The sequence below is a fragment of the Trifolium pratense genome, linkage group LG2 (genome assembly GCF_020283565.1).
Source record: "Trifolium pratense cultivar HEN17-A07 linkage group LG2, ARS_RC_1.1, whole genome shotgun sequence".
In the NCBI taxonomy this organism is placed as follows: domain Eukaryota; kingdom Viridiplantae; phylum Streptophyta; class Magnoliopsida; order Fabales; family Fabaceae; genus Trifolium; species Trifolium pratense.
The window spans coordinates 74,386,195-74,400,174 of record NC_060060.1 but is presented as its reverse complement, the minus strand read 5'-3'; the positions used below and the strand labels follow the sequence as shown (position 1 = coordinate 74,400,174).

Genomic DNA, 13,980 nt, shown 5'->3' with positions numbered 1-13,980 from the left:
TCCATTAAAAAAAATATTTATATAAAGAACTGCTAAACATATTGATAATTTATATTAAACCACGTAATATGAATATCAGCTACCAATTAATTTATAGAATGCCTATTTCTAGCTTAATTTTGTAAAGATGAAGTGAATATGATATCAATAATGTTTTTTTGTATGAAAATATGGTTCTTTCTTTCTTTCTTCACACATACACTATTTGCACTCCTTGTCGTATTGAAATAATTTTGGTTGGTGACTGATAAATATGTATGGTTCTGTTCTGTCATCAATCAGTGGAGAAACGTCAAGAAAAGAGCTATAGTATTTCCAGATTCAAAACTACTATCTTTATGAATTTTGTCATAAAACTTTGATGATTCACTAATATTCTCATAATGACTATGAATAATAAGCACTATCTATAATAATTAAGAAAAAGACCATACAAAAAGAAAAAGATTAAAATTTACATACATTTGATCAATTGGAAAAATAATCTAGCTGGGGGACCTAGCTGTGTAATCAATTATGCTTTAAGCTTTTTATTGATTATGATTGGGACTGCCTTACATTACTAAGTTAATGCGCATGAACCATCGCCATTATAAAAAAAAAAATCATTATGTTAGTCAACATTGATAGAACATAATTAATTAAGCTAACCAAATGAACAAGACCTGCATATGATGCAATGTCATAGGAGTTTCTCATAGTCTTCTCTTCTTTATTTCTTTAACATTGGAGTCTAGACAAAAACCAGGATAAGAAATTTAGAAAATCATAGTCAACTAAAAAGTCAAATACAAAGCTTAAAGACACTTTAACTAAGAGCATAGATCATCCCCGTGAACTTAGTTCAATTAATAAGGATATTGCATTTTATATGCAGGGGTTAGGGTTCAAACCCCGGACACTCCACTTATCACCTTAAGGGTGAAATTTCTAACCATCAATCTACCTAACCAAAAAAAAAAAACTAAGAGCATAGATCAATAAATATCTACAACAATTATGTACCATTAAACACGTGCTTTGTCTCAGTTTAATAAAGTAGATTTGTCATTTGTTGGAAAGGTAAAAACAAATGAAAATACCTCATACTACATAATTAATAATTTAATATTATGTATATGTATTTTTCTTTATTTCAAAGTAACCTACAATATTCATTAAATACATCTACTTAGTAAATTCTAAGTAACATAAATAGAAGTGTATAAAAGTGCAAAACATTTTTATACATACATTCAATCAAACCACATTATAATGTTATTTTCTTAAGTTAGTACTAAAACATCTAGTAATTAAAAAGTTTCATAAATCTAGTGATTAATATTCTCAAAATTGATTGATGTTTTAATAATTAGAAACTAAAAAAATGGCCTATTTATTATTGTTTCTTATAAAAATGACATAGTAGTAGTATTTGACTACAATTTGGGCATTGGATGGTAAGGAGGGCCAAAAAGAAGGCCCCTCCAACAAACCTCGTCTTATTATCCACAGCCCCCACGTACCTTAGAACATGGATGAAATTATTGCACTCTTCCCTACTTACATTTGCATAATTGCACTCTTTCTCTCTCACATCCCAAACACCATAAAAGCTCTTGTTGAACAACAAACACTTACTTGTGCTTGAAGCAACAACACAATCAATCCTAATTTGGAAAATTCAGTAACATACCAAATATAAATAAAACCATTCTCTGTCATCACTTATCATTGTCCTAGAATCCAACCAAAAGAACTAACACGTGGGCTGTGATATTCTGTCCCTCTTCTTCATTCAAATAGTCTCTCATTCATATAAAACTACCAACATAGACAAAATAAGAACTGTTTATTTTGATATGGAAATTGAATCAGCAAAGTGTGAGTGTTGTGGCTTGAAAGAGGATTGCACTCAAGACTACATCAGTGAAGTGAAGTCAAAATTTGATGGAAAATGGCTATGTGGGTTGTGTTCAGAAGCTGTTAGAGATGAAGCTATTAGAGGAAAAAAGACATTTGCAATGGAAGAAGCAATGAAAGCTCACATGTTGTTTTGTCGAAAGATCAAATCGAATCCAGCAGTTTGTGTTGCTGATGGCATGAGACAGATACTTAGGAGAAGGTCAACTGATTTATCCTCATCAAACAAACACAGTACGAGGTCAAACACAACTTCTCAAATGGGTCGTGATTACTGATGAAAGAAAAACAGGGGAGATTGGAAATGTTGGAACAGGACACACCATCACTCTGTTTTTGGTATGATTGGAATAAATGTTAGTTAGCTTTTTTTGTGGCTATGCTTTTTGTCTTCTTATATGTATAGGGACTGTTATTTCACGCCAACTGTTAATTGTCTTTTCCTTTTTCCTTTCTATGGTTTGTGTTTCCTTTCTTGGCAACAGAGAGCTAATTTTCAAGAAAGACCAACTGAATCCCATTTCTTTTCTGCATGAAAGAGATCAATAACCATCATCTCCCAAAACTTCTAATCATTCAGAACATACACCGTATTTTCAGCTCAAAATGGAACAAAAAATTCAAATACAATGCTTAATGAGTAATGACTATTCCCTGTGTTGAAAAGGTATTTTTGGGAACAGCACTCTCTAAAAGAAGCTAACGTACTCGGTAAGTCAAGTGACGTTTGATGGATTTTAATTGTTAGGTCAGGTATTCCACAAATAACAAATGATAGCCACACTCTTAAAATATATGTTTTTTAGATCCTTGAGTGAGTGAGATCTTAAGTTTCTCCCACTAAACAAGTTGGATCTATATTTTATTAGGAGGGTCAACATAAATCAATAGCCAAAATTTTATCACAAAAAGTATCTTGCCAAATCTTCTCATCTATAAACAAAGCTGAACATTTATTTAATACATTTCACAACTTTGAATTTTCCACACTTTTTTTTTTGCGCTGATCCCTTATATTATATCTATTAAGAGTCTCACATTGGTTGAGAGATGACTTGAAGATCTGTTTATAAGTGAGGGCAACCCTCGCCTTATAATCTCGTTTTGTAAGGTTGAGTTAGGCCCAACTCAAATTCAAAAAATATCAACTATTAAGAGTCCCGCATTGTATGAGAAATGACCTACATATGTGAGGGTAGTTCTTACCTTACAGGGCGATTTCTTAGGGTTGAGTTAGAAAAATACTCACCTGACGTGTTTATAGTTGGCAATTCCGAGTGGATTAGAACTCGTATTCCTTAAGCAAAATCTCAGGTTCGAGCCTTTTGAATGAAAAAATATGATTACGAGGGAAGACCCTGCTAAAGGTGGTCAATCAATTTTTCTAAAGAAAATTCCTCATCAGCAAAATCAGTAGATACTTCACGCCAATAAAATGATTAAAAAACTAAAGTTGGCAATTGGGGTGCACCTATCTTGTTTATGGATGAGACAAGAACTACACACTCCTCATCTAAGATTATCTCGGCAACTCTTGACTATGACCAAGGTTTAGACCTAATAAGATTCACATTCGTATCTTTAAAAGATGGTGTATATTAAAAAAAGTGTGTTGCTAGCATCATTCTTGTGAACATTATTTCTCTTTGTGAGATCTCAAACTTCTAACATTAAGTTATATAAATTCTTGGTCAAAACAATATTCCAAGATTGGTGTGGCATACCTGTAAAATAACGTGGCGAAATTTCCAATGAGTAAGACAATCTACCTCCAAGCAAATTCATAGGGTTGCACATCAAAACCAAAAACGTAGACGAATTTGTAGTGGTGAATCTTCAGCAATTTTGAGTACATGCCATGATATGTACAAGACAATGACAAAAATGAGGATGCTGCAATATAATTCAATTTACTAATACAGATGAATCACCAGTAGTCTCTACAAGAACAACTACCACCACTGCAATGGTGAAATCTAGTCCTATCTCTCACAACAATATCTATTTCATACACCTTTGAGACGAACTTCATGAAAGAGTGACAATCCTCACATATTCTAAGATTTTTAACTATACGAATGCATGATTCTTTCCTCCTACTAATTAGCCCATAGCAAACTGCTAACTTTTCACTATGCCACAGAACCAAATCTTTTTTATCTTCCTCTTCTAAATCAATCAAAATGCCTGAGGTGCTCGGTTTGTAACCGACCAACTTCAATCGACCGACTACCTCATCTAACTTCTCATATATTTCATCTGACTGTTTATGATATCTATCAGCCATCATAAACATATGTACCTCATTGTTCATTTCAATCCTACTACTTGCCTTCTCCTTTGAGATACCTTTATAACTCATTGATTTCCTGATCAGTCCAACATCATTCCACCTTTTTTCTTTGGCGTATATGTTTGACAAAACCACAAGGGCTCCATCATGATCAGGCTCTAACTCAAGAAGCCGCTTGGCAGCAAATTCCCCTAACTCAACCTCACCATGAACTTGACAAGCAGACATGAGGGATCCCCAAATGATAATATTCGGTGTAAAAGGCATTGTCTCAATAAGCTCCATAGCTTTTTTCAAATTATTGGCTCTACAGTACAGGTCAACCATGCAACCATAGTGTTCAAGAGTGGGAGATATGCCATGCTCATTAATCATGGATGAATATAGTTTTTGGCCTTCCTCAACTAAACCTGCATGACTGCAAGCATAAAGGACACCTATAAATGTAACATCATTGGGCATAATATTTTCTTCGTTCATCCTATGGAAAAGTTTTATAGCACTATCTGCATTTCCATGCATTGCAAATGCATTGATAATACTGGACCACGATATAACATTTTTTCTCGGTATATTCTCAAACACCTCTTTTGCCTTGACCAAGTTCCCACATTTGGCATACATATCAATCAGTGCATTGTTAACAGATAGAGATCTTCCAAACCCATTTCTATCTGCATATGTATGAATCCATTTTGCTTGAACGAGCGCGCCAACATGAGAACAAGCAGAAATGACACTCAGCATTGTGATATGATCAGGCTCTATTCTCTGCTGTAGCATTTCATTGAACAATTTAAGAGCCTCTTGAGGCAGATCACTTTCAGCATAACCAGATATCATGGCACTCCAACACACCAAGTCCTTTTCAACCATTTGGTCAAATATGAAACGAGCACCCTTAACCATTCCAAGTTTTGCATAACCAGAAAGCATCGCAGTAGAAACAATCATATTTTTCAACGAAAGTCCGTCATATATTTCCCTAGCCAACTCCATTGCACCACAATTTGCATACATGTTAATGAGAGCACTTTGTAAATGCGAGTCAATAGCAAGACCTTTATCCTTCACAAACTCATGAATTGTTCTGCCATAGCTTAAATTCCCAGCATGACCACAAGCAGAAAGCACAGTACAAAGGATAAAAGAATCAGGCTTCATATTAGAGCTCTTCATATCTTCAAAGAGCCTTAAAGCGTCATCATAATGACCATTCTGGCAGTACCTGGTTCAAAAAAAATATTAATCACAAAAGTACCAATTAGAATGCTCGTAAGTATTAAGGCTATGTTTGGATAACCAACTTAATTAAGGGCCCGTTTGGATTGACTTATTTTTGAGCTTGTTCAAAAAACTTATGCAAATAAATAAGCTTTTATGTATTATTATAAGCTTTTCAAGGTATTTTATGAGAAAACAATTTATAAAAATACAATTTTTGTTAGTAAAAACTTATGAATTAATGTAAAAGTTTATTTATTTGCATAATCTATTTTCATAAGCTCAAAAATAAGGCAAATCCAAACAGGCCCTAAGTGTTTATAGCATAATCAGTTATAATATAAGTACTTGTGCATAAACTATCTCTATAACAAAAAATAAAACAAAGTAAAATTGTTTTTACACGAGTAATTAGCCGTTTTCATAAGTTATCCTGGACAACTTATAGAAATAAGCCGAAAACAGTTTAAGGACATGTCATAAGTTGTTTCTATAAGCTCTTCTAAATACTATTCTCACAAGTATTTGTATCACTATATAAACTCAAATAAGCTAATCCAAACAAACTCTTAAAAGGCAAATATTAAATATAGCATACCCATCAATGATGGTATTCCAAGCTATAGCATCCGGATGAGACATTTTATCAAACAGTAACCGTGCATCCATGATACGGCGACACGAGGCATACATTGCAATTAAGCCGGTTTCAATAAACGGGTCAGAAACTAATCCAAGCTTTGAAGCAAGGCCATGAATCTCCAAACCATGATTAAAAGCGCAAACTTTAGAAACAGCTTTCAACAATGGCGGAAAACTAAAACGATCAAGAGTGGATGCATCAATTGTTCTAAGCTTCTGATAAAGGAAAAGGGTCTTTTCTGGAAAAGGGCTGCGAGAGAGATGACGAAGGAGTTTGTTGGAGAGATGGGTCTGTGGGTTTGGAATTTGGGAGAAAACAGAGAGAGCGTAATGGAGGCTTGAAGAGGAAGAAGAGAGGGTGCAAATAGAAAGAACTAGTTTTGAAAGGAGGGTGTTGTTTGAGTGTTCATTGTTGTTGGAGTTGTAGTGAAGAATTTGTGTGTGGATTTGTTTGAGGTGAGAAAGTGTTGTGGATGATGAAAGTGCTGTTAATAGTTGATGATGGGTTGTTAAACGTGTGTGTGTGTGGGATATGGTTGCCATAGCCATGTCCATAGCCATTGTTTGTCACTCGGCTAAGGTCTGAGGAAGAAAGAGATATGATATGAATCGGAAACTACGATGTTGTTGCTTCTAGTAGTAGTCAAGTTCAAATATCAAAAGTTACCATCCTTTTGTTACTACTAGGGTGTGTTGCGATGTGCGGCCGATTTTTAATTGACGGTTGAGATTATTTTATAATATAAAATTAAGATATAAATTTAGACCGTTCAATCACAAATCACCAGTTATGACTAAATACAGTATGAAATTTGTATCTAGATATGTTAAGTTGTATTGAAGATTTATTCAGCACTCTATTCGTTAATCCTAACAAGTAACGACGATGTTGTTCGTCTATGGAGTTCGGACCTACAAGCTAATATGATAAAAGAATACAAGTGGAGGCTTGAGCTCCAAATAGCTACGCGAGGAGGATGGTGGCTATATTAGAGTTACAATACCAATACCAGTGACACTCTCCTATATTTCAATTGTTTAAAGTGGAAGTTGTAATCCTCTTATATGTTACATGTTTGGTGACCGCAAACAAACTAACGTGATATTTAAGTTTGACTCGAAGAACATGATAGATGACAAAGAATTTAAAGATGAAGACAAATATGAATGTGTCTATTAAAAGTATTATATTTTTTTTTTTATAAGACAATACTTCTACTCCCGAGTTAGAAAAATAAAAAGTGTGGATAGACAGATACATGATATTTTGTCTGTTCTTTCTATTCTGCTAATGTATGAATAATGCAAGATAGTCCGTCTAAAGATATGTCCGCATTTTCACTTAATGGTTTTCTACATTTAATTCAACGTCTATGTGAATTAATTTGTTGTTTTCCAAAAATCAATTATTCTTACAAAAATAAATGTATAAAAAATTTAAAATAACTTTAACATAAGTTAGAAGAATAGAAAATACGGATCATTTGACCGCTAGTAGAAATAATCCAAAATTATTTTTGAAAAAACACTAAAAAAAAAAACACACTTTAAACACTAGCATAATATTAAAACATAAACAACAACATTTGAACCAAATTCATTAATAATATTAAAACATAAAAAATGATTTTTATTTCTTTTGAAAATCTTAATTCTTAACTATGCACCCCCTATATTCGGCTTTAAAAAATCTTGTTTATAGAGCAAATTGAGTTTTTTTTTTTTTTTTTTTTGATGTTGAAAGAAGAGCAAATTGACCTAATTAGCGATTGTTCCAATTTCATAGAGAAGCAAGTGTAGCAAAGTGAACGTAATGGGCGAAGCATTGTTCGATCTCGAACAACTTCTCATTTCCAAAAAGGTTCAAAATTTCATTCCAATTCCAAAATCATCGTTTATCTATAACATTTGATTCAGAATTTTACTACTATACTTTCCATCATTTCTCAATTTCAATTTCCGTTAGCAATTTGAACATAAAAGTTTTCACTTTTTATGAATTGAATCAAATTCTTATCTTATTTGACTATAATCATGGATGAACATGAACTTAATGTGTATGTATTGTGAAGGTTAATTTTAATTTTCTGTTTGTAGGCAAAATTGACACCTCAGGAAGTAAATATTCTTCAATCATGCAAATCTAAAGCTGTGAGGAATTTCACTGTTAGTTCACTTTTTGGGGGTGCTGTTGTATATGCAGGTTTGTCATTTTTGTTTCTTTAATGCTCGTTTACGATGAATACTATTTTTATGCATCAAATTTTGTTGCTTTTCGAACATGGTATCTTTAATGTATTGTAGTTTAAGGGTCTGTTTGGTAGTTTAGGAGTGGATGGCTTTGAAAAGAAGGAACAATGAAGTGGAAAGAATGGAGGGCTTTGCGAGGGGAGGGTTTTCGGGGGGTTTGTTTTTTATGTAATTTCATATTTATAAGCTTGTTCAACTGCTAAATTTACCAAACACTACAGATTTAATAAGCTAGGCTAGCTTACCCGCTATCTGTTATTTTTTGCCAAACAGATCCATAAAGTCTCGATGTTAAAAATTTATCAATAATAAGCATTCATTTATCATTCTCTACAAAAATATTGTATCTTCTGAAGTCATGATTGTAAGAAATAAAGAAATGCTCTGATGTCATATGTTGGAATGTACTACTGCACATCATGACAATAACACAATCAATATGAACCATACACTTACATCTTGAACACTTAGTTGCATGAATTTAGAACACAATATAAAATGAACAAAAGAAGGGAAAATAATATTTAAATGTTGAATTCATTCACTTTAATTTGGTTTGGTTCTCTTAAATGCTAATGATAATAGGATATGATCTTCCTCACTTTCTTTACCAATTTTAGATGGGGTAGATGCAATCACATTAAGATTTCTCTCATGTTATTGCCAAGTGTCTCAAGACATATATTTATAGTGAAAGTGGAGAAGGATACTATTTCATGTAGGATTGCAAATTTTCTACCAGTTCTTTTATGAATTGTCATAAGGCACCAAACCATGCATTTTCATGGTAAGTTATAATTGTTCCACCCATCACGGATTCATTCAACTATATGCTACATTATTCAAGCACACTTACCATGTGTGTCCAATATTCGTTGCTCACAAGATGGATAGTCTATGACCTGTCAAAATATCATTCAACCAATGTTTTCAATAAGTCAAACAAAAGACGAACACACAGATATAAAACTTCTAACAATGATACTTTCAACATAATTGCTAGTGTTCTACTGCTTCTTACAATTTTATTTTCAGAACAATCACGTGTTAACACTTAACTCTGTTTTTGTATAAAAAATTGTATGTGGATATTTTCAAGCTAATGAAGATATACACAGTGTTGCATTTTTCCAGAAAATACCATTCATTTATGGATTTAAAATACAACCTCTCTATATTTGTTTGAAGTCATTGAAATATTACTTTTTTGTTGATGGCCGGGCAACAGACAGATGACATACTTCTAATGATAGTGAAGTTAACTCAGCTATTAATGATTCATCTTTCTTTCTTGTATTACTATAACATCATGATGATATCATTATCTTACTCGTGATTTTAGAGCTATATGAGCAGTAAGAATTTTATAACATTTTTTTATTCTACTGTAGTTACAACAGGTTATCATTATTCCAGACACCACATTGTTGATTTCTTTTCCTTTGTTGTGAGTTTTCTTCCATGCTGATAATCATTATTCCTTTATTGCAGCAACTAGGAAACTCAGTAAACCATTTCGAGTAAACATTGCAGCAGGTGAGCGAAATTATGTGTTTTCCTTATCTGTACATCATCTACCAAGGCCTCTCTCCATTCTTCATGTCTGTTGTTTTATCATTTTGCAGGAGCTGGTGCTTTTTGTGGACTGTGGATATTTAGCAGATCCTTGTTCTCTTGTGCAGATCACATTCTTACACTGGATGGCAGTATATTACAGAAGGAGTTGGCAAATATGTTTGTCTTCTCATCTCAATTGCTTGCACTTGATGAACACTTTTCGTTTGTGCAATAAGCTCCAATTACTATGATATTCTCTGACATTCCCGAGTACACATTATAACAATGCTCATTCATAAGTTTGAAATGATTAAGAGAAACATAATTTATGAGAAATATAGAGTGTATATTGGAGTAATATTTAAGTGAGGAAATATTTATTCTTTCTTAGTAGATGCCTAGACAGTTATTTGAGGTGAATTGAGAATATCATGGTTGTTAAATCCATTTGAATTGCAAAATTTATTAGTTCAAACAACATTGTTGTGGGGAAGCCAATGTCGTAAAAATTGTGATTTTACTGGTACGATTGCAAAATCTTGTGATCTCTCTCCCCCATCTCCATCTTATATATGCACCCAAATAACCCTGAATTTGTTGGAATTGTCCATGCACCCTTTAAATTGTGTACCTTGCTTTATCACTGACTACATTCCTAGTCTGGGAAAAAAATGGGGGTGATAAAGGGAGAGAAAATGCATCTCTCTCTCTCTCTCTCTCCCCTACTATCTGCTAATCATTTTACATAAGATTTTATTTCATTACATTCTCACTCAGTGTATTTTTATTGTTATTAAATGACAGAATGGTGACGAAGTACCAGAATGATCCTTCGCTGATGAATCTTATATCTAAGCATTTTTATTCGGAAAGGATATATGACGACTCAACCTCTAATACTCCTAAATTAAGATGGCGATACCGTAATTTTTTTAGCGATAATGCAATCAATGGAAACAGGGCACAGGATCATGACTCATATAATGACTCTCATGATAAATCACAAGGCAACTCTCACAATGATTCCTATGATAAATCCCAAGGGTATTCTGATTCCTTTGAAAATTCCCCAGGCAAGTCTGAAAATATCACCGACGGTAAAAGAACAACTCGTGCGACCAAGCAAAAATTTGTAAGTATTCTCAGTGTTGCCTATACTTGCTCTTGCATTAGTATTCTCACAATGAAGAACAAAACTAAATTACTTTTTAAACAAGCATTATTATTCTCACAATGAAGGACAAACTAAATTACTTTTTAAATGAGTACAAAGTAGAAATACTAGTGTTTTATGCACAAAGGCAATTGCATAAGATGGTAATTGAAAATATTTCTTTTTCAGTCAATTAATTAATGAATTATGACTTATGAGTTAATTTGATTTTCTAGTATTGAATTAAGTAAATAGAGTATTAGAATGTTAATCTTGGGCAAGCTGACTCCTCTTTTGCAGTGGTAATGTGAATGACAGACATATCACTGACAAGCTTTTTAATGAATGTTTTTATAACTTGTTTGTGTATACCACAAATTATATTGTACTTTAAACTAAGCTATAAAAAATCACTGTACCTCCGTTGCATGCTCAATTGTAATCAAATTGTGAATTACAATGGAATTTCTTTTGTAGGATAGTTTTTGGTTTAAGCATGATACCTTTTTAAACATACTTTGTTGCAGATATATTCTGGTCCTGATATCATATCAGAGGCAGATCCTCTTGATTGTCTTTTTGGTTATGGTGCTCCAGTGGAGGAGATTTTTCATCCCAATACCACAAACAAACCATCAGCAACACATCATCGAAGCCATAGAAGACATCACCGTAGGCGTCGGATGCGTGATCTTGATGACCTGTCGAACTCGGTTCATGCAGCAGCTGTTTGAATGCCACCCAACTTTTGCCGAAGTTGATGTGTAAGGCTTATGTAAAATGCGTGCTTTCATTTTCTTAGCAACATTCAGGTCTGATCCATTTCTGCGAACTGTATTACAGAACGGAAAAGGGTCCCTAGTGCCTTAATAATATGATATTTGAAGTTTTTTCACTTTACACAACATGATATTTGAAGATATGACACAGATTATTATGAATATGACTTTGTTTGAATTCTTTATGCTTTTCACGAGCCAGAAATTGTATGTGTCAGCATTTACTTTTTCTCGGGCGTTTTTATTACTACAGAACCAGTAGTACCACTCACACTCACTGTCCTGTTCATACTGCATAGGCCTCAAAATTCAAGGTTTAGATGGCATATTAGCTATGCATAATTTCGGCAATGGTGGTAGCAAAGATAAGGTGGATAGTCTCTTCAAAAGACATCATGTTTCCTGCAAGTCACTGTGATCAATTAAGCCGGTAGATTTGGCATATATTTTCATTTGTTTTTGCGTAAACTGGTCATCCTCCTTGCGTAACTACAAAGGGAACCAAGTTAATATTTTGGCCAGCCCATCATGGCGTAATTAGATCACTAAGATTATAGCGTGTATAATCCTAGTGATCTAGTTCCTCTAGATTTAGTAATTCGTTTTAGAGAGTTTTTTTATGGAAATCATTTTATTTTATTTTTGGTACAATTTTATGGAAATCATTTTAGAGAGTAAGGTGTATAATACTAACCGTTGATAAACAAATAACGGTTGATATTATATGCACATTTATAATAAATAATTAGTAATTTCAATATCAATAATTGATTATTTCAACTTTATTAACTACTCATTTTAGATGAACCAAATCATAATTGTAGTATGATTAAAATTCAATTGTTATACAAAAAAAACTCATTTGAGTTGGTTCAAACTAAATATACTCCCTTTATAATCAAACACAAAGGGAACAATCTTGTACTTCTTTGTTGTTTTGTTTTTCCCTTTGTGTTACGTCTGAGAGACAACACCTGTGTACGAGAGTCAACAACTTGCATTGCACGACATTACTACATTAGAATGTAGCTTGTAACATTTGCTTCCAGAGACAAAAAAAAATTGTTTATGATGCCTTTTGTTTTGTTTCCAGGAAGAATCATATCACCTTCCTTCTTTGTTTTTACATGTCAAATCAGAAGCAATGTACTTGATGCTGAATTTTTCATTGATCAAAGAAAGACAAGTTTTGAAGGAAAAAAAAAAAAAAAGAGTTTACAAGTTTTGGCATATGTATTCATAATAAATTTGGATGGTTTCATTTTTTAGCTCAAAAGTAAACTTGTAGTTTTTTTTTTTTTGACAGAAGTAAACTAGTAGTTTTTTGGTAATAACAAAAGTAAAATTAGTAGTTGACCACACCACCACACTCGGATTTCGAGTAAGTCGCTATGGTGAAATTGGCGGACACACTGCTCTTTGGAAGCAGTGCTAGAACATCTCGGTTTGAGCCCGAGTAGCGGCATCAATAAATGGACCATTTGTTACGGAGACCCAAGGCAAACCTATTTTCCTATTTTTATTTTTGTCATCCCGAGACTTTCAAACCACTCGCTGTCTACTAAACGACGTTTGGGTCTCTCAAATCCATAACACACTGGAGCAATCTTTCAGAGGTGTTTTGAATTAGATCTTTGAGCCAAGACAACATGTCTCATTACTAGTTATTGTATTTTTTGACATATTCCATCTGTAGTACTTTTCTCATACTATCAATAAAAAAGCAAACTATAAAGGCATGTCATCCACACGATTTTTTAAAGATATGCATGAGAAAGTTTAATTAAAACAAATCATTCCTTTTATATGTTTTCGAGCACTGGCATGCAAGGACGATGTTTGTTATTTTTGTGTGGATAAAAAGTTTAGGTGAGATATTAACATGTAACATGGTGATAAATAGTAAATGTGTGGGATTCTTAACTATTTTGGTTAGGAGTTCGATCTCCATTAAATATGTATGAATTATTGATATAAGTTATCTTGAGAGATTAGAATCACAAAAACAATATAGTAGGTTTGTCAAAAAAATCTATATTGTTTGGTTCAAATAATTAAAATTAAGAAAATGACGACATAATTTAATATATTACTATTTAGATGCATAAAGAAATCTGAATTTCAATTTTATTTCGATTGAGAATAAATGTGAGATGAGAAAATCTATAATTTTTACAATG

The 13,980-nt window shown here is 33.0% G+C and overlaps 3 protein-coding genes across 3 annotated transcripts; 2 read left to right on the top strand and 1 right to left on the bottom strand.

The window, feature by feature from the left end:
* The first annotated feature begins 1,443 nt into the window (after positions 1–1,443).
* Positions 1,444–2,402, top strand: LOC123908229. The gene has a single exon (XM_045958801.1). The coding sequence runs from the start codon at positions 1,842–1,844 to the stop codon at positions 2,178–2,180; it is 339 nt and encodes a 112-aa protein (XP_045814757.1). The 5' UTR covers positions 1,444–1,841; the 3' UTR covers positions 2,181–2,402.
* Positions 2,403–3,768: 1,366 nt separating this feature from the next.
* Positions 3,769–6,704, bottom strand: LOC123908228 (pentatricopeptide repeat-containing protein At4g14820). Its single transcript, XM_045958800.1, has 2 exons — positions 6,018–6,704; positions 3,769–5,423 (listed from the first exon to the last, which is right to left on the bottom strand). Exons 1-2 carry the CDS (start codon positions 6,620–6,622, stop codon positions 3,830–3,832), a joined length of 2,199 nt encoding a protein of 732 aa, XP_045814756.1. The 5' UTR covers positions 6,623–6,704; the 3' UTR covers positions 3,769–3,829.
* Positions 6,705–7,723: 1,019 nt separating this feature from the next.
* Positions 7,724–11,978, top strand: LOC123909847. Its single transcript, XM_045960772.1, has 6 exons — positions 7,724–7,922; positions 8,159–8,264; positions 9,803–9,847; positions 9,937–10,045; positions 10,673–11,000; positions 11,549–11,978. The coding sequence occupies exons 1-6, from the start codon at positions 7,875–7,877 to the stop codon at positions 11,753–11,755; spliced, it is 843 nt and encodes a 280-aa protein (XP_045816728.1). The 5' UTR covers positions 7,724–7,874; the 3' UTR covers positions 11,756–11,978.
* The last annotated feature ends 2,002 nt before the right edge of the window (positions 11,979–13,980 follow it).